Genomic DNA, 25,367 nt, shown 5'->3' with positions numbered 1-25,367 from the left:
GTCTAGGAAAATGCTTTGCCACTTGAATAGGAGCTTAATTCCCATCTATAATGAAACCGTTGGTGGCAGTGACCCTCTTGTTTTCGTACAATACTGAAACTCTCCACTTTCCTGCACACGTGGTTGGGCCTGGAAGAAGGGGCCTCCTAGTTGGTTCTGCTGTCTGCCTCTCTGAAAGCTAAAGGGACTGCCTTCTTGGTCTTGAACATGAAGGAAGTGATTCACCTCCCCCTCCACAATCAGCAAGCCGTTTCTTCCTAGCAAGGAATGCGCCAACCCAAATCCATCCCAGAAGCACAGGAACAACTCTGTGGATAGGTTGCCAGTCCAGCACAGAGCCTGGCCCGCACAGGGGCAATCGAGAAACACTAGGGAAGGTAGCCAGCACGAAGGAGGGAGAACACCAGAGCAACTAGAGAAAACCCTGGTGAGCACAGGAAGAACATGCAAACTCCACACAGAAAGCACCCTGATCCAGAACTGAACTCGGGGCCTGTCGGCCAATTCTGCCACCTCTCCCTTTCACTTGTAACTCTAAGAAGAAATGAGCACCCACATCAAAAAGGAACACAAATATATTTTATTAATGTACGTTAAAACAAATATCAGACAAAAAAACACAGAAACCCTTCTAATGTTTTTCCCCTGACGATGTACAGTCTATGACAAAGCACACATGCTCTGACATATTTCATTAGCAATGTCTTTAAGGCCCTGTTGAACTTGCAGCTCAATACATTCTACAAGGTACAGCTCAGATATTCCTGTGTTCACTTTTCAGGGTCAAGAAAAACATTCTGTTAGTTCATGATTGCCTCTTACAGCTCTTTAAAAACAAATGTTTCCAAAAAACACCCAAACACTTTTGAAGACAAAAAAGTAAGACAAAAAAAACCCGTTAATTTTAGCAAAAGGATTGTATTAGTAATGATATTGCTTTATGTTGCATTTCTGAAGCTAAGGGAAAACTTTCTATGGGAAGTAAACCAGAAACGTGCGGTAGACACAAGTGTGCAATACATAGGCTAGCCACAAGAGGGCACTCCTGGTAAGAAATATGAATTCAGTCAAACGTGAGACTGACCGTTGTGTCCAGTCTCATTTTTTGTAATTGCTCATTAAAAAATACTATCCATTAGAACCACAAAAACTGCTTTTAAATAATATAAATGATATTAGGTGATATGGTACATCAGAATGATGCCAGTTAATGAATAAAACTATATGACTGTTAGACTGTTAAGGTATTAGGAATTAAATACCAGAGAAAGATGCTTTTTTCCCCATGGCATCAGCACTTGTTCAAAAGACCCTGGGTTTTGCTGGACTTATACGAATACACACTGTTTTCTACAGCAGCTGTAGATTCTGATGGTAATTGTTACAACAATTAAAAAAATAATTAATACATTAGAAATAACGTTTCATTTCTTGAATGTTATTGCTTTTCAGCCACACCCTGGCGACTACAAAGTTTTTTCTTCTTGCAGTCATTTTCAATTACATCCTGCTGGAAGACCTGTATTTGCATGTCACAAACTGCTCCGTCCACTGCTGCCCTCCAGTGGCGAGACTGGGAACGCCACTGCCCTGCTCTGACAGGAGGCAGCAGAATTCCCCATCTACAGAAGCACACCAGCATCACAACCCGGGCACAGAAAACCAGGATCTGAAAGTCAGGGAATTAATTCAAGAACTAGAGATAGAGTGAAAAACGGATGCATTCTTGTCCGTGTAACAAACACTTGTTCTCCTTCAGTTTACCTTCCTGAGCCTTAACAATGTTGCACGGGACACAGCCAGACCACTCCTACAAAAAGACTCTGATCTGCTTAGAAACATCCAGAGTTAATTTGGCATCTAGACATCTTTCCATTCTGAATGGGCACAACGATGATATTACTAGCGGGTTCAAGCGAATTTATCCAATGTGCAATGTTGCTTTATTTCCAGTTATTTTTTCATCACGAAGGCACCGTGCATCCTGTTCCCAGCCAGCAGCACAGTGCTTCTGCAGTCTTTGGGACAATTACAGACATGCAACACCACAGCAGTGTCAAAGGGTGCAGCAGACACATCCTCCTGTACATAACTGGCGTGTTCCACCTGGATTCATCTGAAAAGAGGATTCCTTCGATGCAAAGCAAGGCAAAAAACAAATTATCTCCCAAAAAACATATGTGCCGATTTGACAGCTTCCACACACAAGATTACAACTTACCAGTATGGTCCAAGTCACCCTGTAGATATATAAAAGGGACTGAAGCCCACATGTGTAAATGATAAAAGAGGATTCTTTAGATGCGGTCATTGTGGGAATCATCAACAGAAACTACAAGGAAGAGCATTTAAATCTGAAAACACCCTTTTTACACAAAGGGGGGCAGGAGTTTGGAGCAAGCTGTCCAGCCATCTTGCCGCATCCAGTATGACTGGATGAGATCTTCGGATCATTAAGGCAATAATAAAAAATGGAGCCAGATGCTCAGAATGAACCCCTCTCACTCGTCACCCTTCCTATGTGCTTATGTCTGTGCTCCCAGTTAGTAGCATCTGTTTGCTGAGTCCCACTGAGAACTTGGAAATATACAGACTCACTCAAATATTTAATCACCTGGGGCTGAAGCCCATCAAAAAAAAAATCTGTGACCATTTGATACTTTTGGGTCACTAGTATTGCAGTTCTAAGGATGATGATGATAATATTACAGATGCTTCTGATCCTCAGTGTCAGTAGAGACATATTCCACGGGAGAGGAGCAGAGGAAGAAATCTGTCAGGCATAGGCTCAGTCCCAGGTGAGGGTTTAAGGCACTGGCTGTTTTTTTAAGTTTCCTTAAATAAAATCATGCCATTTTCTGCTTAAAATGCACATGCTACTATTACATACATTCTTATGCTACACGTTTTGTGTCCTATGGATGCCAACAGATTATTCACCTGAGATGAAGAAGGCAGGCACAAGGCTTTGATACTGCATATCCAGTTTGTGCAGCCTTTCAGTACTGTAATGCTGTGCTCCTGCAACATACAGCAGACTTAAGCATTTGCAGTGCTATGGAGAGGAAACAGCATCATTGAATTTGCCCTTTTGTGCAGCCTTGACTCCAGTTAAGGAGCACTCTAAATAATTAAAGGAATCCATTTAATTTCCCAGGAGCATCTGATTAGGTTAGGAAGCAGTCCTTGGTCAAAGAGGGAGAAGGACCCTCCTGCATCCAGTTTGATTCAGAAAGCTGGCTGAGCTATGCGAGGGGAGTCGGCATGCATGGTCAGTCTGGCAATAGACTTGTAGTGCCCACCCCCGCCCACTAGGGGGCGCCCCGCTCCAGCATGCGCAGCGTCTGCTTGACGTCCCTCTCCACCCTGCGGAAGTACAGCTTCTTCGCCAGGCTGCGCGTCTGCCTCCGGCCCCCCTCCAGGTCGCGCAGGAAGAGCAGCAGCTGCTCCCGCACCCGCGGCCTCTCCCAGGAGGTGCAGTTTTGGCGGATGATGCCCAGGATAGGGTGCCAGTCCTCAGAGAGCTCCCCGCCCTCCGTCACCGAGGCCAGCACCTTCACCCGGCGGCTGGGCCCCTCGCCCCGCTGGGCCCGCGCGTGCAGGGACTGCTTCCCCGCCTCGCTCAGCTGGTTCAGGTACAGGCTGTGCGGGGAACAACACAGGACAAGGCTCAAGCACGGCACCCTCCTCTCCTGCCCCCTGGAGGATGGGAGTGAAACTGCAGGGGAGCGTTTCCCACAGCCATTGGAAGGCATTATTACACACATCCAGAAAATGATATTTATATTTATTCAGAGAAATATTTCAAGTAGGTCGCTACGTGAGCATGCGTAGGCCGCAAAGGAACAAGTAAAGGCTTATTCCGTGCTGAAAAGAGAAGAAAAGAAACACAAAGTTTCGGCTGTGTGTGTGCCTATTCGGGTCTGAAGGCACACCTCAACCTACACCCGAAGAAGGCTCCACAGCTGAAACGTTGTGTTTCTTTTCTTCTCTTTTCAGCACGGAATAAACGGAAGCAGAGGAGGGATTTGTGTCATTCATTTTACCTGGCAACTACAAGTTTGTGATTACTGTTGTTTGAGTTGATCAGTCGTTTCAATTAACTAAAACAAAGTGATACTTTAGTTCATTAATTAACAAACTGTATAAGGGAGGGGTACTTATGTTTTTTTTAACAGAACCACTTTAGAGGTTTATAATATGTATTTCAGTTTATTTTCCAGCTATTGTTACTCTTTGCAAATCAGTTTCACGTAGAGGTTATTCCGCTAACTACTTCTGCCTCTACTAATTATTGAAAGTGGTGTTGCCGGTACTCGAAGGCGAAACGATACAGTGCGCTGTGTGGCTGGCTCTGCTCTGTTCCCTGAACGCCGTGCTCAGGTGGGCGTACTCACTGAACAGTGTTGATGGTGGGGTGCTCCCGGCAGGTGTCCACCAGCTTTACCGCGGCGCTGTCCCCGATGGCGTTGTAGGCCACGTTCAGCTCCTCGAGGCCCTTGTTGTCTCTCAGACGAGCCGCCAGCTCCCTGGCGCCCCCGTCCCCCATGCCGGTGTGCATCAGGGAGAGGTGGCGCAGCGAGCGGTTCCCGGACAGCGCCTCCAGCAGGCAGCTCACCCCCAGCTCCAGCAGGGAGTTATCGCACAGCCTGCGGCGACAGAGACGCGCGACTGCCTCGTCCGTTTCTCTCCAGTTCTCAAATTCTAGAAACGGCACTGAAGCAGCACACCGGCACGGACGATTTACTATAAGTCATCCGTGAGGATCAGAGTTGGCTTAAGACCTTTATTATCAACAGGGAAATCTAAGGATGAATTCAAGTCAGATTTAGTGGGCTTCTTCGTTTTCTTTCTGCTTGTAAGAGCATTCTGAATTTTTATCAACTCAGGGCCGGATTTTGGTGTTCGTGGGCCCTAGGCACTTTCACTCCGAAATGTGAAGAAAGAGGGGTCAACGCCAATTGAATTACGTCGATCTGACATAAACTATTTGAATGCTAAACCATGTGATTGATGGAGTGACCATCACTTCGATCCTTCTAGTTTCTAGAACAGCCACTAGGAGAGCGTATGATTACTGATTTGGAGCACCAAGAGTCGATTGCAAGTACTGTATGTGGTTTCAGCTTGTTTTCGTCAGTCACTAGTGTTTCCCTCCTTCATAGGCCCTAAAAATGTCCTAATTTCCTGGGCACTGCATAAATTCTCATAAAGAATGCCTTTCGAGTGTGTTCACAGTGAAAAAGACTTCAGTCCTGGAGAATTTTAAATTTCCTGCATGCTGTGGAAAGTGTTCGCTCGAATCACATCGACCACGACTACCTGCATCCCGAAAATTTGTTTCAGTTTCAGATGCCACTTCTCTGTTCATTTCTCTACCCTCCCCGCCGGTTATCCCATAACGGCTGCGTAAGGAAGTAAAAAGAAGGAAGGCCTTACTGCAGGGTTCGAATGTGGCAGCGGCTGTCCAACAGGAGCTCCTTCAGCTGCGGGCAGGCGTCTGGGCCCAGGTTGTTAAACTGCAAACTGGAGCCAGACGGGAAATCAGAACACCAGCACAGGCTTGTGGGTAACCAAAGGCAGGACAACACACACTTCTGAGTTCCACAACGCACACTCTTTGAGCTTCAACACAGTACGACTGTGCGTTTCTGCACAGGCTGCTTTACGGATCTGTTTCCAGCGTAAAGCTCATTAAGAATTAACAAAATTACACTTACAGATGCCTAAGATCATGAAAGTAAATTTTAAAAGCTATGTAACATAAAGTACACAGGCAGCAGGTGTAACGCAAGGTTTTGTATTCTGCACTGACATTTTTATTTGACATACTGTATTCTATATGTATACTAAACATAAAAAATACGGTTTTAAATGCAAGAAAGTAAAACAGAAAAAGCATCTTAAGTTCAGTCCAGTGTGATCATATGACAATGAAGAGAGCCATGTTAGTGCTGACTGTTTACTACTTTGCTTAGGCTCGTAGGTTTTAAAAAAAGGCGAGACACCTGTACACAGTGTTAAGCACTGCGTTCAGGTTCCAACTTATCTTCGTTGGACTGCTTTTTCCCGTCCTACACACCCCTTTTGATTTTGATCACGTTGCTGGCTTTCTCTTTTAAAAACGTTCCAGTGAGTTTCTGTATGTTTACAAAAAGATTCCAAGGCCAGTGAGTTCTCCCCATTTCCTTCGACAGATGACATCTGCAATGCTAGCAAGGACCAAAAAAAAAAAATACTGAGCCTGTATATTCGTGAATTCCAACACTGACCTCGTTTTGCTTTTCCTAATATTCCAAACTGAAAAGAACAACCTGCAAAATGCTGGAATGACCTTTTAAAATACAGCGGTGTTAAAGCACTGGAGAGTAAATAAAGCAGTGTTTCTGAAACCGCACGGCACTTTCATCTTTTGCTGCACACGCGACACAAAGCCTGCCTGGTTTTATTGTCAAACACGGACTGAACCAGAATAACCAGAATCAGTTGTCAAGGCAATTAGGGTGTTGCTCACTGGTGGAGCAAACCAGCTGATTCTTGCTGGGACAGTGTGTGAGCGGATCCTCTACTCACTTGAGGCTGCGGGCGCGCAGGAGGGAGGGGCCGAGGGTCTCCAGCAGGTCCTTGGTCAGGTGGCAGGAGGACAGGTCCAGCTCCTTCAGCAGGTGCTTGGAGGGGGCGCAGCTCAACACGCAGCGCAGCACGTAGCACTTGAGCGGGGTCATGCGTACCCGGGCCAGGCTGATGGCTTTGAGGGAGCCCAGCACCTCGGCCGTGAAGCGCGGGTTCTGGAACTCGTAGAGGAAGAAGAGCAGATCCATCATCTCCTCGGGGGGCTGGTGTTTCTGGCTCTCCTTCACCAGGTTCTTCTTCAGCGTGCTGGTGATCTGGGCCACCGCGGTGCTCTTGATGGTGCACCCCAGCTGGTCCAGAAGCACCCTGTTCCCGTAGGAGAGGAGGCCACCCATGAAGACGGGATAGAGCTCGAAGGCCTCCTTCTCCTGGCGCTCCTGCGGCAAGGGGCCCTGCACCCCCAGGACGCTCTGCTCCACCTGGTCCAGCACGTCGGCGTTGAACTGGTCCTCCTTGCGGAACATCTCCGCCGCCATGGTCCGGGCGATCCGCCCCTTGCCGTGCCCGCTGACGCGGCGGTACAGGCTGGGAAACATCTTGAGCAGGTTGAAGACGGCAAAGATCCTCAGGGGGAGGAACTTGGACAGGATGTTGAGGAGGCTGGTCAGGTCCTCGCTGGCCTGCCCGATGGCCTCCGAGGCCTGCTTGCCCAGTTTCTCCAGGACCGTCTTGTTCTCGCCCAGCACCACGTAGAGGGCCGCCAAGTACTCCTGCATGGCGGGGATGGCGAACACGTAGCGGGTCTCTCCCACGTCCTCCCCCGGCCGGGAGCTCCCCACGTAGGGCACCAGGAAGAAGTCCAGCACGTCGGTCTGGAAAACTGCCAGCTGCCGGAGCTCCTCGTCGGTCTTGGTCTTGCCGCCAATCCACTGCTCCAGCTCCTCTTCGGAGAAGCACGTGCGCTTGTAGTTGACACCGTCGAACGCTAGCTTGCCCACCGTCTGGGCCACGTAGTACATCAGGGAGCTGCCCTGCTGGTCCTCTGAGCCCCCCGCCCCACCTAGCCTGCTGCTTGCCTCCAGGACCTCACCACCAAAGTTGAGCCTCAGGAAGCTGGTGTAGATGCCGGTGAGGGTGCGGATGGGCGCCTTGGCGTCTGTGAAGTGCAGGAAGTGCAGCGTGGCGCAGGTGAGCCAGCAGTAGGACGGTAGGAAGCAGGCGGCCGCCAGCTGGCTCTCGCTCTGTAGATTGAGGTACAGCATACGCAGCAGAGCCTCCGCCTCCTGGCTGGGCTGCTCCCCGCTGGCCTGGTGCAGCAGCCGGCTGGTGAAGTACGCCCTCTGCTGGTCGGGGTGGTTAAAACCGCAGATTTGCACGTAGCGGTTCACGTACTTTCCCGGGATGCGATCCAAGGCAGAAAGCCTGGTGGTGACTAGAATGCTGGCCTGAAGAATCAGAAGAATCACACAACTATGATTACATACAACATACTATACGTAAGCATGAGCACTTATTTGCGGCTTCCTCTTTGACAAGTCTCAGATGCTAAATATGCAAAGAATAATATCGGAACTGGTTATAGAGGAACTCTTCATAGCAACCTGATCAAACTACAGCCACCTGATTACTGCTTACCTACAGCCAATCTCTCTGGAGAAGCAGGATTAAAGCTTTTAGTCCTTTTTTTGTAAACTGCGCCACTTCCAGAGGCAATTAAATATGCAATTTTCCTAGAGTCGGTCAATAGAGAAAATGAGACTCCTTAGCCACTTAAAGCTAGAAAAAATTGCTTCAAAAGTCTAACATGATTTTGCAAATTCAAATTGTCTTGTAACAAAACGGCAAAACACGTGCCATCCTCGAGACTGGTATTCACAGGGCACTGATCCTGCCCACTCACTTCAGGTAAGAGATACTTGCGAAGCAGGTTGACCAAAATGGTTCCGGCAGGGAGGGGCTCGTCTGGGTCAGCGCAGAGCTCGGTGGTGGAGAGGCGGAAGTCCAGCTTCATCTGCTCCATGCTGTTGAAGATGAAGAGCACCTGTCGGGCCAGGGCGCCCTCTCCGCTGAGCAGGGGGGTGTCGCGCAGGTGCAGGTACTTCCTCCTCACCAGCTGCCGGAGCGAGGCCGGCCGGCCCAGCAGGGAGAGGTCCTCGCAGGAGAAAGGGATCACCACCTTGAACTGGGACAGCGCCGACCCCCCGCACCAGTCCAGAACCAGCTTGCGCACCACCATGCTCTTCCCGGTCCCCACGCCGCCGTAGAGAACGACGTTGTGCCCGCGGTCCGGGCAGGACCCGGGGACGGGATCAAAGAGTCGCTCGGTTGTCAAGGAGGACTGGTAATCGTTGACTCCAACGTCCTTCATCCAAGTGTCGACGTTCTGGCTCTCCTTGGGGTTCCTCTCCAAGATGAGGGGGTCAACGTGCATGCTCTCCGGAGAGAAGAGCACCCCAAACTGCTTCTCCTCCTTTGGTAGGTGGCTGAACCACTGGGTCAACTTCTGCTTGTGAAGCAGAATCGGGTCTGCGTGCACAACAGGAAATATGATGGCAGGAAATGCAAACCACTTCCACCTTTCTCTAGTTTCTCTTGAAGTGAAAAGATCTAAACATCGTGACCTCTGCGTTAGATTGCTCTCTGCATGCCAAATGAATCTTTGAAGTGCTGCTGGAAATAGCAGGAAGCAAATATCATTTTTTCCTGCACGCATCCAAGCCGATGCACTTTCTCAATAGGGTCATCTTGTATTTTTGTATGGACCAAAAATGACGTGCATTTACTAGAGAGCAAGAAAAACCAACCTAGAATCTTCCTAGGTATCCGACGCAGGAAAAATGACCCGAGACATCCTCCTGGTCCACATGTTTAACAAATTTGAGCTAACACACTGTGCCGTCAATGTGTGACTGGTCTTACGGCTACTGTGGAATCCCCTTACAGTGCAACCCCAGTTCTCATTCCCACAATCTAAATGAACACAGCCAGCACACTTAGCAACGAAGCCAGGGTGTGTGAGGAGCAACAGCAACAGGAAATAGTGTGAAAAGTCAGGACTGAGAGCGATCATGAGATTTGCTTTCCACATATGTTTGCAGTTACTCAGAGCCCCATGCTCACCTGGATTAGAGGTGCCAGAGCTGAACGGCCTCATCTGTGACACAGAAGTGAGAAAATAAGGACTGTCTCTCTGTCGGCTCCACTGTCCTCCTGTGGGACACAGATGTCTATAGACGAAGAAAGCAGGAAATTCGTGTATTTTATGAAAAGACCTTCCAACGGGGAATTTTCAAGGGTTACGTGGCAGCTCTTAAGATTACTCAAGTTCCTTCATGTTCCAAGTCTTAGAACTGCTGCAGGCTAAACGAAACTAGAGTAGGAAAGTTCATCCTACAAAGCCTAGAACAAAATCCTTCAGCTAGGACCTGCTAATCCACCGGGCCAAATCTGTACCACCGGGGTGATGAATTTAAAAGGGGTCATTTCTGCTACTTCATAGCATTAGGAGTATTTTTTAGCACGGCACACAAATAGTTAACATATACTAGGATTTGTAAAACCCTGTAAGGCTCTTCACAAGAAAGAGAGAAAGTTTTTATCTCACCTGTGGTGGATAGTAGACACATGTCTCCCATCAATCAGAATATAGACTTTACTGGACCGGCTGCTCACTTTCACTCCTGCGTCAAAGAATAAACAACTTTTTTTTTCCAACTTAATGAACGCAATGCCTGAGAAATTAAACCAATGGCAGAAACTACGGGAAACGTCCTACCTCGACCCCAGAAAGAGACATGATCTCTGTACAGGATGTCCTGCCACCCCCTACCCCAGCTCCTCATCATCTCTGTGCCTGGGGTGCGCCACCAGCGCTGCAACGTCCCGCTGAGTTCACTACCGCCCCCTGCAGGGAGAGCACATCGTCACAGTCCACTCCCAAGCGCAACAACCCAGGAAACAGGATTAAGGGGAGATTTACCCTGCAGCCAAGAAAATCTAGTCCAAGAAAAGTTTTAAGTTCCTTCATTAAGTACACTAACGAAGTGCTTTGAGAGGCTGGTGATGGTGTACATTGACACATTAACAAGGACAATCTTGATCAACTTCAATTTGCATACCGACATGATAGCACTTACACACTGCTTTGGCTCATTTAGACAATATAAACACCTACCCCAGATTACTATTCATAGACTACAGTTCTGCATTTAGTACTATGATCCCATCCAAGTTAGTCACCCAGCTCTTGGAGCTGGGCCTTAGTACTTTGCTCTGTAACTGGATCCTGGACCTCCTGACATCTAGACCTCAATCTGTGAGAACAGCAACATCTCCTCTACTCTGATCCTCCACACAGGAGCCCCCCAGAGCTGTGTGCTCAGTCCCTCGCTCCACTCCCTGCTCACTCATGATCGTGTGGCTAGACACAGCCTCAACTCCATCTTTACGTTCTATACCACCACTGGAGGCTCGGGGATGAAACGGAGTACAAGAAAGAGGTACAGTGCCTTGCGAAAGTATTCGGCCCCCTTGAACTTTTCAACCTTTTGCCACATTTCAGGCTTCAAACATAAAGATATAAATTTTTTATTTTATGTGAAGAATCACCAACAAGTGGGACACAATTGTGAAGTGGAACGAAATCTATTGGATTTTTGAAACTTTTTTAACTAATAAAAAAATGAAAAGTGGGGCGTGCAAAATTATTCGGCCCCTTTACTTTCAGTGCAGCAAACTCACTCCAGAAGTTCAGCGAGGATCTCTGAATGATCCAATGTTGTCCTAAATGACTGATGGTGATAAATAGAATCCACCTGTGTGTAATCAAGTCTCTGTATAAATGCACCTGCTCTGTGATAGTCTCAAGGTTCTGTTGAAAGCGCAGAGAGCATCATGAAGACCAAGGAACACACCAGGCAGGTCCGTAATACTGTTGTGGAGAAGTTTAAAGCCGGATTTGGATACAAAAAGATTTCCCAAGCTTCAAACATCCCAAGGAGCACTGTGCAAGCGATCATCTTGAAATGGAAGGAGTATCAGACCACTGCAAATCTACCAAGACCTGGCCGTCCCTCTAAACTTTCAGCTCAGACAAGGAGAAGACTGATCAGAGATGCAGCCAAGAGGCCCATGATCACTCTGGATGAACTGCAGAGAACTACAGCTGAGGTGGGAGAGTCTGTCCATAGGACAACAATCAGTCTTACACTGCACAAATCTGGCCTTTATGGAAGAGTGGCAAGAAGAAAGCCATTTCTCAAAGATATCCATAAAAAGTCTCGTCTAAAGTTTGCCACAAGCCACCTGGGAGACACCCCAAACATGTGGAAGAAGGTGCTCTGGTCAGATGAAACCAAAATCGAACTTTTTGGCCACAATGCAAAACGATATGTTTGGCGTAAAAGCAACACAGCTCATCACCCTCAACACACCATCCCCACTGTCAAACATGGTGGTGGCAGCATCATGGTTTGGGCCTGCTTTTCTTCAGCAGGGACAGGGAAGATGGTTAAAATTGAGGGGAAGATGGATGCAGCCAAATACAGGACCATTCTGGATGAAAACCTGTTGGAGTCTGCAAAAGACCTGAAACTGGGACGGAGATTTATCTTCCAACAAGACAATGATCCCAAACATACAGCAAAATCTACAAAGGAATGGTTCACAAATAAACGTATCCAGGTGTTTGAATGGCCAAGTCAAAGTCCAGACCTGAATCCAATCGAGAATCTGTGGAAAGAGCTGAAAACTGCTGTTCACAAACGCTCTCCATCCAACCTCACTGAGCTCGAGCTGTTTTGCAAGGAAGAATGGGCAAGAATTTCAGTCTCTCGATGTGCAAAACTGATAGAGACATACCCCAAGCGACTTGCAGCTGTAATCGCAGCAAAAGGTGGCTCTACAAAGTATTAACGCAAGGGGGCCGAATACTTTTGCACGCCCCACTTTTCATTTTTTTATTAGTTAAAAAAGTTTCAAAAATCCAATAGATTTCGTTCCACTTCACAATTGTGTCCCACTTGTTGGTGATTCTTCACATAAAATAAAAAATTTATATCTTTATGTTTGAAGCCTGAAATGTGGCAAAAGGTTGAAAAGTTCAAGGGGGCCGAATACTTTCGCAAGGCACTGTAAAAGGGGAACTATAACGCTATTTTTATATGCTGGGGTTAGAAAGAATCGGCATTGATGAGAGCATTTCAAACCACAGTGAAAGTAAAACACAGTAACGTGTAAAACCTCTACTTTACATTACGAAATAGACAATTTCCAGGTATGTGCAGCGCCAAAGGCAACTAAACTTCTGGTAAAGTGAAGCAGGCTTGTGAATACATCTTAATCCAACAGAAATACTGCTCTTGACTTTGAGACGGTTTTGCCAACAAATACAACTTACTTGTTAACTTGCTTGTTAATGCAGATCACGTTGGAACACGTTTGCGGTGAAATGTCTGTTGCACAACCTCTACTTGTTTGCATGTACATTAGTCATTACAGCGACTAGTGAGCAGGAAGGGCCACTTCACATCGCAATGTGCACAAACTCTCGCTCTCGTCCGTGGCGAGACCAGGGTTTTTTGGCAGCATGGCGACTGTCCAGTACGGAGAGGAATCGTGGAGCAGTTGGGGTTTAAGGGCCTTGCTTAGGGGCGCCGTATAAATGGCTGACCCTGTGCTCTGACCCCAAGCTTCTCTCCCCGTCTGTGTGTCTCATGGAGAGCAAATTGGGGTATGCGAAAAGACAAATTCCTAATGCAAGAAATCGTGTATGGCCAATACATGAGTTTGTGCTTATTTCGGAATTTGTCAAATTTTGCAATACCGTCAATTAATTTATTCTGTTGCCAAAATTTAATAACCGGTATAGAATTTAGGACTGCAGTTCTCCTTTAAGGACTTGGTGGTATGATGCCAGGACAACAACCTCTCCCTTAACGTCAGCAAAACTAAGGAACTGGTTGTTCATTTCAGGAAGCAGGGAAGAGGAGGCCATACCCCTGTCTATATCAATGGGGAAGCTGTGGAGATGGTCAGCAGCTTCAAGTTTCTGGGCATTTACATCACCAACAATCTGACCTGGTCTCATCACATGGATGAAGTAATCACAAAAGCACTCCAGCAACTCTGCTGCCTCAGGCAGCTCATGAGATTCAGTACGTCTTCACAAACACTTACGAATTTCTACAGATGTACAACAGAAAGCGTTCTCACCGGATGCATGACAGTTTTTGTTATGTCAACTGCTCAGCTCATGTCCGCAGAAAACCACAGAAGGTGGTGGAGATAGTCCAGCACATCCCTGGTACAGAACTCCCTTCCATCCAGACCATCTGCACCACACGCGGTCTCAGGATGGCAAACAATATAATTCAGGGTTAAAATCCACCCTGGGTATGCACTGTTCTCTCTTCTTCCTTCTGGCAGAAGACTGAGAAGCATAAAAGCTTCTATCTCATAGTCATAAGACTTCTGAACACCGCCTCTTAATCCTCTTACCCTCACATTACACCCTACTGCTTTCTGAACTCGCAATACTACTTGTTTTTTTGCACATTGCTGCTAATGGAATGCTTCTGAAGATTTCAGTTGTTACCCTTCTAATGTATCGTCCATTGCTCCTATTGGGTTCTGTATTGATCTCGTGTATAGTCCTGCTAACCGTATGTTTAAGCATTATGCTCCTACTTTTATTTTACACTGCCAATTTGCCAAATTGACTATGTTATTGACACACACTATTGTTTCATGTTCATTTGTTGTGTGAAGAAACATGAAAGTAAGCATTTCATTGGACTCAGGCACTGTACTGTACATATGACACTAAAACTTGAAATTTGAACTGTCCTCTATGACAATATCCAGACCTGTCTGACAACTTTTTAAATAATTACATTACAAAGGGCATTACAACACTTAATTCCTAATCTTTTTGAACATGTCTAGCATTGCCTAGTTTTTTTGGGGGTATAGGACTACAAGATCCTTTCAAACAGAGTTGCTTTCGAGCTGCATGTGTTTTTGTTAAAAGGCTGTCCACTGGCATTTAAAAATCCGATTCACTCAGACACCACAAATGGAGACGAAGCACCTATCACTGTAGCAGCTTAGTTTCTTCCAGTGCACATTTTACAGTTCATTGCTCATTCTCAGGGATTAGCTCTAATCACCCTGAGGATTAAACACTCTTTTTTGGGAGAAGTCAGGTTCTGACAGGCAACAACAATGACTGCTGCCATCCACGCGGACACAATCAAAACCTCCAACTAGTTCATTCCTTCAGATGTGGGATACATAAGCTTTAAACAATTTTTCCACAGCCTGGGAGGTGGTTTAGAGAGTACAATTCCGGGTCTTAAAATATTAGACTTGCCAGCATACCTTAATCACAGTAAGTGCATCTTGCAACATAAGCAGCTTTGAATGCTTTTTAAAAATTAACAGAACAAGGTGATCTCAGCGTGAATTATGCAGCACCTATTTTGCTCAAATGTACAAATTGGAGACTTACATACATATCCTCAGCACCTTTCAGACCACAGAAAAAAGAGTTTATAACTCTCTGCCAAGTTCTTATTGACAGAGCACCTGTGTATAACAATTTTGTACAAACTGTGCATTTGATACCTAAAAGCAACATGAATAGTCTCTGTGCTGAAAACAAGGTCTGTTATCACAGCTCCTAATATTGTATACAGCAATACATTGTATACAGTAAAAGCAAGCTTAATTTTGAAATTTAAAGAAACAAAGACGTCCTTTTGCTTTCTTTCACCTGGTATTTCTACAGTCCCATATTAGAAATGACATTACAGGAAGCACAGCTCGGATCTTTTGAAAACAGTTAAAACGTACGCTGAACAAAACTATTGTAGAAGAGTTAGAAAAAAAACCCCAACATAACCCTAAACCCTCACAAGCAAGTCAAAATGAAGTCTTTTTCTTTAACCTCAACCCGCTCTCACTGACGATGAGAATCTCAAAACCCTCTCCCTCTACATAGAAAACCAGACTACTCAGCTATGAGAAGCTCACTCTGTTCTCGCCCTTAACACAGCAGCTGCTGCTTCCCAGCTGCAGCTCCAGGATTATTGAATCCCTGTGCGTGAAATCACCTCTCAAGCCACGAGCCAGGCTGCCCGCTGACAGTCTGGCTCATATCCGGATCTCCAGAGGACGGCAGCTGCGAATTGAGAAGCCAGAAGCAGCACAGTCTCCCTGCACTTATCCTCTCCGCTGAGGGACGCCAGACTCCCTCTGCTCTCCCAGGATTCCACTGCGGAGCGACAGGCCTGCACGCCACTACGCTAGGCCCTCCTTCTCTGCTCCCGCTAAGCGCCTCCCTCTGTCTCTGTGAAAAGTTGCCAGGAAAGGGCTGTGCTTAGTGAGCATTTTCTATCTTTTTGGGGGGGACATGATTACCGTTGACCTCCCTGCATCAGATGCAAGAGAAAATGCAGCATCTCCTTGCTGCATCTCGAACAAAACTCAGGCATTCCCTGTCTCGGCCCCCATATTTGTCTTCTGAGAGGCAGGCTGTGCAACTCTTCTACTTCAACAGCGTGTGGTCCTGGTCAGGAAACGGGGATCTTTGAGATAAATGAAACAGGGTACATACACGCAACACACACCGCGTGATACTGACAACACCTCACAACTGGCCCTCAAAATAACACTTTGTCTTCTGCTCTCGTGTTCTATTAAGATTGATATCTGCAGACTTCTATGCTTACATATCGCTTCAGATGTAGAAGGAAGGGTTTTCAAAACTTTTTAAATGAAAAAAGCATTTACAAAAGACACATTAAGGAACATTTTTTAATGATAAAAGCCCAAACAGTAAAAGAAACTGTTCTGATGTGCGCTGATTCCTCGTCTATCATATACGTGTCCTATTAGCAAACAAGTGCGTTGAACCAAAGAGAAATAGGAGCTAACGAATTCTGAACCACAGTGCACGACACAACAGTAAGTAAACACAGGTACATTGTACAAGCATCGATTTTGATCATGTATATGTTAATTCAGATGCCATAGGTGGTGTTTGAGGAAGAACAAACAAAAATTTACATTTACACTCTGTCCTCAGGACCAACATTTCCACACCGGAGATCCAGTATGATGACAGGGGTGCACTGTACTGTAGGGTGTGCTGTCTTACAGATACAGACATTAAATCAAAGTCTTACTTGGTTATTAAAGTTTTAAGATAAGATAAGATCACATCACTTTATTAGCCTTATACAATTTCTTGCATTAGGAATTTGCCTTTTCGCATGCCCCAGCTTGCTCTCCACGAGACACACAGGCAGGGAGACAAGCCTGGGGTCAGAGCACAGGGTCAGCCATTGTACAGCACCCCTGGAGCAGCTGGGATTAAGGGCTTTGCTCAGGGGCCCAACGGATCAGGATTCCTCTGCCAGCCGCGGGATACGAACCGGCAACCTTCCAGCTACAGGCGCAGATCCTTAGCCACAGAGCCACCGCTCTGCCCCTCAGTTTTCAGTATTGGCACTGATTGCACAAGAAGGACTGTTAAACCCAGTGTGCTAGCTAAATTGCATTCTGCGTTTGCACAATCGCACCTCCTTAAAGTTGCCCCTTAATTCCACTAATTGATTGGTGAAGCAATTTCTCGCTCCTCTGTTGATCTCTTGTGCAGCGGGCATGCTGGTGCACAATGGCTACTGTGCTTCACCCAGGTGGTGAAGTGAAAATGCACTTCAGTTGTGAAGGGATCCTCCCCTATGTGTAACGTTACAAGTGCAAAGTACTTCAGGATCCTTTAGGATGAAAAGTGTGATATGAAATGCAAGGATGTAGATTAAGATGAAGAAACTTGGTATACAACAGAGTCAGCCAAGCAACTGCCAAACCCTTTTTATTCATTAAACCGGCCCATCACAAACCACCCTGCCCCCTACAATCAGCAAGTTAGGTAGCTTTCATGAAGGCTTCCTTCCACAGCACAACAATTCTTAATAAAAAACTCTGTTTTCAGGGACTTTCAGTGATTTTTGACGATCCTGATCGCACTGTCAGTATACTGCTCGTCAAGTTTGAAACTTGCAGACCGGACAGGATTTCAGGATTATTTACGGCAGAGGATACTTCTAGGTGTTAAGTGATCGGACAGAATTCCTATCCGCTTTCTGCAAAATATTGTGCTGGAGGTGTAAGGGATTTTGGGGGCTAGAATCCCTTTTATAAGGAAACTTTCAAGCCTTTTTGCAGGATTCCATTTTTTCCTCCGCAGACACTATCCGGCAGAATCCGTCCTGTTAAAAAACAGATTCGGAGCTGGGGCCGAGCCCCTGTAATGAAACACTTAACAGAGCAGTGCTGTACCACACAAAGCCCCAGAGACTTGACAGGTATTCCCACAAGCCAGTTATTTCAGGGGGCAGGAGAGAATTCCTGTCCTAAAAATAGCATAGAGTGATTTTTAATACATTGAACCTCTGGACTGATCAGACTTCGTGGGTCTTTCCTTCCTCCGAAAGAACACAAGAAACGTTAGCAAAATTAATTTGTGATCCAGTGTAGTTCTGCTCACGAAAGCAAAAGAGCAAAAACCTCAGAAAAAAAAGTGAAGTCACTGGATTTGCCACTAGTTTAATCACTAGAACCCCCCTTGTTATTTGATGCACATTTGAGGGGAAAAAGTTACATTTTTACTAGCAATGTTTCCGGAAAGTTCTGAAACATATTGACCATGGAGAACTTCCGTGGCTCCCTCTGACAGTCTGATTTTTGTATGCTGACAGTTTTCTGGTCCCTGCAGCAGAATAGGACAAGGCCTCTTTATTTATGCAAGTGAGATTTTACCAATAAGAGGATTTTTTTAAATCTTTTTTTTCCATTTTAATTTTTTTAAATCAAAAGAAGAGTCATTTCCATGACAATACAGAAATTCATAAACCTTTTGTGTAAGGAAGTGTCACCTGCTCTCAACTGAATGCACTTGACCTTGGGTTCTGTGTCCTCTGGTTTATCTCTCACTGTAATTTTAAATTTGGTGGGGTTAGGGTTGATACCCTTGAGGCCTTTGCGCAGGGTTCTTTCAAAGACGTCTCAGTTCAAGACTAAAACAGTTTAGTTCTCTTAGCCTTTCATAATAGGACATTCATTTGAGTCTGGGGATGCATCAGCATATGGTCTCTCTTCTCTGCACAGGATAGAAATATCCTATTTCTCTTATTGTGACCAGAATATTCTAAAAGAGGTCTAGCAAGTACAGTTTTTAACATGACATCACTTGATTAAATTCTAAGGTTTAACTATGAAAATATTATGTATGTCGACTGACATTATTTGCCTTTTTATTTCCCCACAGTGCCTAATGTTATGTCAACATACTTGACTCAGACGAAGTGTTTCCTATTTTATGTTTATGTTTTTGCAATCTTCATGTTACACACAATCACCGCACGTCGCTACATTAAAATGCTCGGAGTTTTTTCAGCAAGGATTTTTATCTAAATATTTTGAATTTACTTTGCAGCTTCTACATTGTTTATTAATCAATGCCGGTCAGAGAATGTGCTTAGTTTACCATCACTAAAAACAGTATCGTGTTGCCTTCCTCACTGATCAAACCACAACCTTAAACCCTGTAATTCAAGCACATACTGTACTTAGGCGCTACCTTCTAGTTCAGTTACTCCAAATTCCCCCAACACCCTTTCAGAGACTGTTTAGCCCTGCTGGAAATCGAAAATAAAATAAAAACAGAAACACTGAACTCCTGCTCATTTTCTGCAAAGCCAAAGCCAAGCACAGACATGCAAACGTGTCCGTTTTCAAAAACGGTACTAAAAAAAAGAGCAACGGGTGACAACAAAAACTAACCCAGGCGCCCATTCCGTGTCTTTAGGAAGAAAATAATAAAAGTGAATGCGGCATCATTTTATAACGTTTCACTGATCAAAGAAAACTAACATGCCCACATGTGTTGTTAAGAGAAAGGAAAGATTATATTAAAAAAGGTACAGTACCCGAGATAGTGATTTGGGTCTTCAGCTAGGATACAGTTTAACAGCAGCAGTGACGTTGTCACTTAAACAGCCAGTAGCTATTTTAATAAAAAACCGATAATAACCGGTATTTTCCCTGAACTTTCCTGTTTGCTACATTGCACGAACGTGTATCAGTGGATTTGCCCCTCCCCGTTTTACACATCTACATGTGTTGGCAGTGACGTCCTGCGACCGTTTAAAACCTCAGCAGAAAGCTAAATGATAAAAACAAAATATAGATGTTTGACCTGCGATTTTGGATAAAAAACGAGAGCGGTAGGGCGTAAAACATATTTCTACTCTTAGATGGGCCGAAGTGGGTTAAATCATTTTCATTCCCTTTATTTTGCTGGACTGTAGTCTGAATCATTTCCACCATCCAATTTACAGCACCTTAATAAAAACAAAACAACATATTGCGTTGAGCGTGTTTGAGGGAGGCTGTGGAAGAAAGGAGACTAGGAGGTTGTTCTGGTTCACAGGGGAGATTTATTGCCCTTTTATTTACAGCCGGTGTGCTTCCCACGGAGGGAGGAAAGGCAGGATAAAGAGGAGAAAGAGAATGATTACCCCCCGAAAATAATTTTCTATTAACGTGGAAACAATGTTTTCGTTGATTTTTTTTTAGAAATATTGAAAAATATTTTCTGTAACTACTCTTAACATTTCAAATTTTCTTTTTCTGTCATGACGACTGAAAAAAACAACAACCCGCAGCTGGGCTCCGTGTCCCATCTGAGGTTCCAGGACGGGATTTATAATGCAACGCACACAAGGCGGGTTTGTAGCCAGAAATTGTTTTAATCTCATTTCGTTCATCAGAAAGCTAGGCTAACAGTAGCCTAAATAATGAATATAAGAAAAGGGGTGGCTAGAAGTGGGGGAAAAGAAAAAGAAAAAGTGCTCCACGTCGACAGCGGCAGAAGTGCACACGCTAATTTTGCTGTTAAAGACAGAGCAGGTGTACCCAATAAAGACTCCTGTCCGGTCATTTGTGGACCACTGCCGCGGCCCCCTGATGAATCAGGGATGGAAAAACCCAACCGGGTCGTTCTACATCGATACCCTGCCCGTCTGTTTCAGGGTCAGAATTGCTCATTTGTATCTTCTAAGTCTACTCTGAACAAACTGTCCAAAATTCAGCAGCCAGAATCCTGACCAAGTCTAGTGCAAGTGTTCACATTACTCCTATCCTGGAGTCCTTGCACTGGCTTCCGGTCAAATTCCATGTGGACTTTAAAATCCTCATGCTCACCTATAAGGCTCTGCATGGCTTGGCACCTCAGTACCTGTCTGAACTCTTATCGCCCTACTCCCCACCTTGCAACCTCCGCTCTTCAAATTCTGCCCTCCTTACTGTCCCCCAAGCCCGTCTACATTGTATGGGTGACAGGGCCTTCTCCTGTTATGTCCCCAAGCTCTGGAACTCTCTGCCCAAGGATATCAGAGAGTCACCTTCTCTAAACTCCTTCAAATCCAGACTCAAAACCCTCTTCTTCAGAAAAGCCTTTACTTAACTGGTTCCATTCTTCACCCCTCTGCTTTTCTTACTACCACCATCCACAGTCTCCTCTATATATTGTAATTGTGTTTTATCTTGTGTATTCTTCTTATTTATTGTTGTTATCATCCTGTAAAGCGCTTTGAGAAGCCATCTTTAAAGGCGCTATATAAAATAAAGTTTATTATTATCTTCGTTGTACCACAATCGAGAACGGCTTGAGTATACTGTAGCATCAAAGCCGACGCAGCAGTTTGCTAGCCCTGTAGGAAGTCCAACAGTGCCCATGCCACTGACTGGAAACACGCCGCCGGCGAGAGAGATTCATAAACACTCCACTTCAAAGGAACATTTAACCCGCATGGCCGTATGGACGGAGCATGAAACGTGCATTAAAAATGACAAGGAAATTTCCACTCTCCTGAACGCAGACCAGCTCAGAACAAATCGTTACTACAGTATGTGCCCGCTGAGTCACATGTCTCAAACTGGCGCCCCGGTCCCCCGCCCCCACGGTTAAAACCAAATGCCCACCTGGGCGAATTGTTCTGGCGACGGCCCTGTAGACCATAGACCAGGAGCCCTCACCCTGACAGAACGGTACACAGGTTGTGAAATCAGCACACATAGGAAATTGATCTGCGGACAGAAAATTAAAACCTCCCCCACAGTTACTGTAAGACCTCATACTCTGGTCTGGCAGAGCCTAAGCCTGTGACCAGTGGGGAAAATGACACCTTTCCAGAAGCACATACTGTACCTGTTGCTGCAGGTGGACCCAGGACATCTATGGCGACCATCTCCATCAGGGCCCCCAGGGGACGTGGGTACAGGGAGGCCCAGGATGGGGTCTGAGGCCCCTTCCGTGCAGTGCAGTGCAGGCAATACAGTGCAGACAGAAGTCTGCAAAGTCTCTTTGGACCCACCCCCAGTTATAGGGTCTTCGTGACACTGAGGACATGGGCCACCTTGCACCCCTCCTCTCCTGACGTTGGGGTGCACCCAGCGCTGCTTTAACATGCCGTCCTGGATGCTGAGTCCAGAGCACTGAGCCCAGAAAGCTTTGAGAGAAGATGGACGTCTAGCCATCTTCCCCAGGTGGGGCACTCACCCTTACTCACACAGGGAGTAAGTGGGCTGGGTGTCTGGTGCCAGTAGCTGCTCTAGGGGTGAGAACCAGGACGCCCCCTTCAGGTGGTCCAGGGATTCCTCAGTACAAGGTGCTGGGTAGGAGTCTTTCTGTGTGGCAGCATTCAGGCTCCGGTAGTCGACATAGAACCACCAGAATCTCCTAAGGCGACCATTACTATCTGCGACCTTCAGGGGCTGTTGGAAGATTTCACTATCCCTGTCTCCTCCAGGGCTGTCTCGGGAGCCTGTCTTCGCTGATCCGACAGGCAGCAGGGCTGCTGTCTGATGGGATGGGCATCCCCAGCGTCAATGCACTGCAGAAGTCCTGTGGTGCCAACGCGAAGATGTGCTGGAACTGCAGGAGAAGACTCCGGTGACGCTCACCTTGGCTGGGGGTCAGGTCCCTGGCACACCTTCCCCCTATGGCTCTTGAGTATGGTCCTCCCTGGTGTGCCTGTCGGTGGTCACTCCTGGGGCATCCTGATTGATGGGAGCTGGGCTCCGGTGCCTGGAGACACTTGGCGATGCATCTGGTGAGCTCGGGGCTTAAGCCCTTTCTTGCGAACATGTCAGGGTGGGGCATCGGCGAGGCACCGGAGACGTACCCTCACGCAGCCAGCCGGTGGTCAGCTCCAGTGCAGGTCAGACCCTGATGCAGGGGTACTGTTTGGAGGCCATCTGAAGATCCGGCTGGGCGCGGGCTCCCCATAGAAAGTCCAACCCCCAGGATACAGGCCTCCTGAATGGGGGGTCATCGATAGCATTACTGGCCAACTTCCATCTCAGCAGTCGTTCACCCATGAGTGGGTGCTGTCTCCTGTGACTTCCTGACTCGCAGCCCTTTGAACAGCTCTCTGAACTGTCCTGTTATCAGACTGTCTCTGGTTACAACAGGGGAATTTATTGCTAACCTGGAGTGCTCGGGCCATACCCGACCGGGAAAATCCACCGTCTCTTCCAGGTGTGGGCGAGCGCGTCGCTACCACTCCGTACTACGGATTCGATCCCAGCCCTTGTTCGGTCCCAGGGTTTCCTTTCTAGACAAGTGTTGTCCCGATGTGACGTTGAGCATGTTGGAGGCAGGCAGCAGAAGAAGGGAGACTGGGAGGCTGTCGTTCTGGCGTTCTCACAATTTATTGCCCTTTTATTTACAATAGGCGTGTTCTTCGTGGAGGCAGAGAAGGCAGGGCGAAGAGAAGAGAGAAGTGTTGCCTGTGTATAATCCAAGGTACAAAGAGGGTTTTAAAAGGAGGGGTCAAAGGCGGGTCAAAGGGGAAAGGGCAAGGGGCACAGGATCAGTCCATTTCAGGACTGGGGGGGGGGGGTATGGAATAGGCTACAATATAAACACATGGCACAGGCTGCTACAATATAAATATATGCTTTTATTAGTAGTAATCATGTTAACAGAATACAACAGGAACATCTTGCAACATGATGACTGGAAAAAAAGATGAAACCTGATTTAAAAAAATCTACTACGCCTTTTACAGCAGTGAAGATTTTGTGGCTTGGGGCCCGGCTAACAGCGCGCTAGAGAATGATACAGGTGCACTAGCCCACTCACAGCACCAGGTATCCGATGTGGTGATGTAGCATGTGCTGATGTAGCACAGTCACCTCAAAGCCCGTGTCAGGTAATGCAGGTGCAGTTGCAAGGGGAGATGTCCTTTTCAACGTCAATCCCTCAGATTGACACCAAATGTGAAGCCCAGGGGTCTCCAGCCCTGGTCCTGAAGGCTGTGTAGGTCACCATTAAATCACCAGTTTCAGGAGACATTTAATAATTCCATCATGAATACTGAATGGCATGTGGTTTATTAGATTGAGTAATTTAGAGACCATTTAAAATATAAATACTCTTCAGCCCTCAAGGACAAGAGATCACTTAATTGAACATATTTATTTACTTGATTCATCTACCGTATATCTTACATGTTTAGCCATACTTTTAAACTGGGGCTGTATGGGACCTGGCTGGAGACCCCTGCTCTAATCAGTAATGGGTAATGTGTGTATGTGTGGGGGCGCGGTGTAATCCACATTAATGCTTGCAGTTGTTATAGTTTAATCTGTTCAACTGGGTGTGTGCTTTGCATTTGCTTACAGTGAGAATGAAAACATCACAAGTGCTTTTAAAATGCATTGCCACTTGTTGACCTAAAATGCACAATTATTTGTCTTTTTTATTATTATTGTGAAAGGGTGTAAGAAAATGGCACTAATTAACAGTCCCACTTAATCTGCGATAGACAAAAATGAATGACTAATTAAAATCTGGAAAACGCTGCTGCGCATAAAAAGTCCTGTGAAGACTGAGCAATGAGTAGTCAAAGTGCTCCTCTTCTTATTCCTGCAGTGAACAGATCTAATTGCCATCTTTTATTATGTCATTCAACAGATTACATTCATCACAATGGCAAAAAGGTACAGAGGACAACAATCAGTCTGGTTTTGGAACCATATATCACCCAGATGTGTAGACCTGCATAAACATCTTATGGTCTAGTCCCTTTTAGACTGAAATATCTTTAATCTCCCACCAACTGGAAGCAGCCCTGAAATCATCATTACGAAGCCCTCCATCTAAAGTGCAAAAACAAAGTCCAAAATAGTGGCCCATCGATAAGTAGAACAAAATCAAATAGGACACAGAAAAGCTTCAAAACCATTTTTTGGTCAAACCCTTTCAAGAGCAGATAGGTGGTCGAGGTCTGGCGACTTCTTACACTCTAGGCTAAACATGAGACAAAATCAAGAGAAGTAAACGCTACTGACAATGGCAAATGCCACAAGATGGCAGGGTGGTGGTGTTTTTTTTAAATATACCACTAAATAAAACCTTTGGCATTAAATGTCCTACTGATTGTTCAGGTTCATGTTTTATTGGGGGTGGAACAATGGTGGCAGGTTTGGAAATTAGCCTAGATCTACTTAACAAAGCATAACTGGAGCCCAAATACAAATACAAAGACTGAGTTTCTTATAGAACTTATGCGCACAGTGACCTGTTAATTTGGAAGGTACTACATATTATGACACTATGACACACATATGGTGTTTATTTTAAAAAAGGAGTCGCTCTGTGGGAGTAAGATTGCTTCAGTGTGCTTTCACTTTAAAAAGTTCAGTTTCTTATGTCCTAT

The 25,367-nt window shown here is 46.0% G+C and overlaps 1 protein-coding gene across 1 annotated transcript; it reads right to left on the bottom strand.

Moving 5' to 3' along the window:
- Window positions 1–562: 562 nt before the first annotated feature.
- On the bottom strand, window positions 563–21,964 carry nlrx1 (NLR family member X1). Its single transcript, XM_088939991.1, has 9 exons — window positions 21,851–21,964; window positions 10,349–10,477; window positions 10,178–10,253; window positions 9,694–9,800; window positions 8,474–9,099; window positions 6,574–8,018; window positions 5,440–5,526; window positions 4,398–4,649; window positions 563–3,642 (listed from the first exon to the last, which is right to left on the bottom strand). The coding sequence occupies exons 1-9, from the start codon at window positions 21,894–21,896 to the stop codon at window positions 3,312–3,314; spliced, it is 3,099 nt and encodes a 1,032-aa protein (XP_088796117.1). The 5' UTR covers window positions 21,897–21,964; the 3' UTR covers window positions 563–3,311.
- Between the last annotated feature and the right edge of the window lie 3,403 nt (window positions 21,965–25,367).

This window comes from Atractosteus spatula, chromosome 22, assembly GCF_055471065.1.
Source record: "Atractosteus spatula isolate fAtrSpa1 chromosome 22, fAtrSpa1.hap1, whole genome shotgun sequence".
NCBI classification, from domain to species: Eukaryota; Metazoa; Chordata; class Actinopteri; order Semionotiformes; family Lepisosteidae; genus Atractosteus; species Atractosteus spatula.
Note: the sequence above shows the minus strand (reverse complement) of the source record. Positions and strands in the feature narration are given on the sequence as shown.

Excerpts from the sequence above, each read along its gene's own strand:
- nlrx1 (XM_088939991.1), bottom strand. The coding sequence starts at position 21,896 with ATGGAGATGGTCGCCATAGATGTCCTGGGTCCACCTGCAGCAACAG. Across the intron at positions 10,254-10,348 it reads TGTCTCTTTCTGGGGTCGAG|GAGTGAAAGTGAGCAGCCGG; the intron begins GTAGGACGTTTC and ends TCTTTGACGCAG. Across the intron at positions 9,801-10,177 it reads GTGTCTACTATCCACCACAG|ACATCTGTGTCCCACAGGAG; the intron begins GTGAGATAAAAA and ends CTTCGTCTATAG.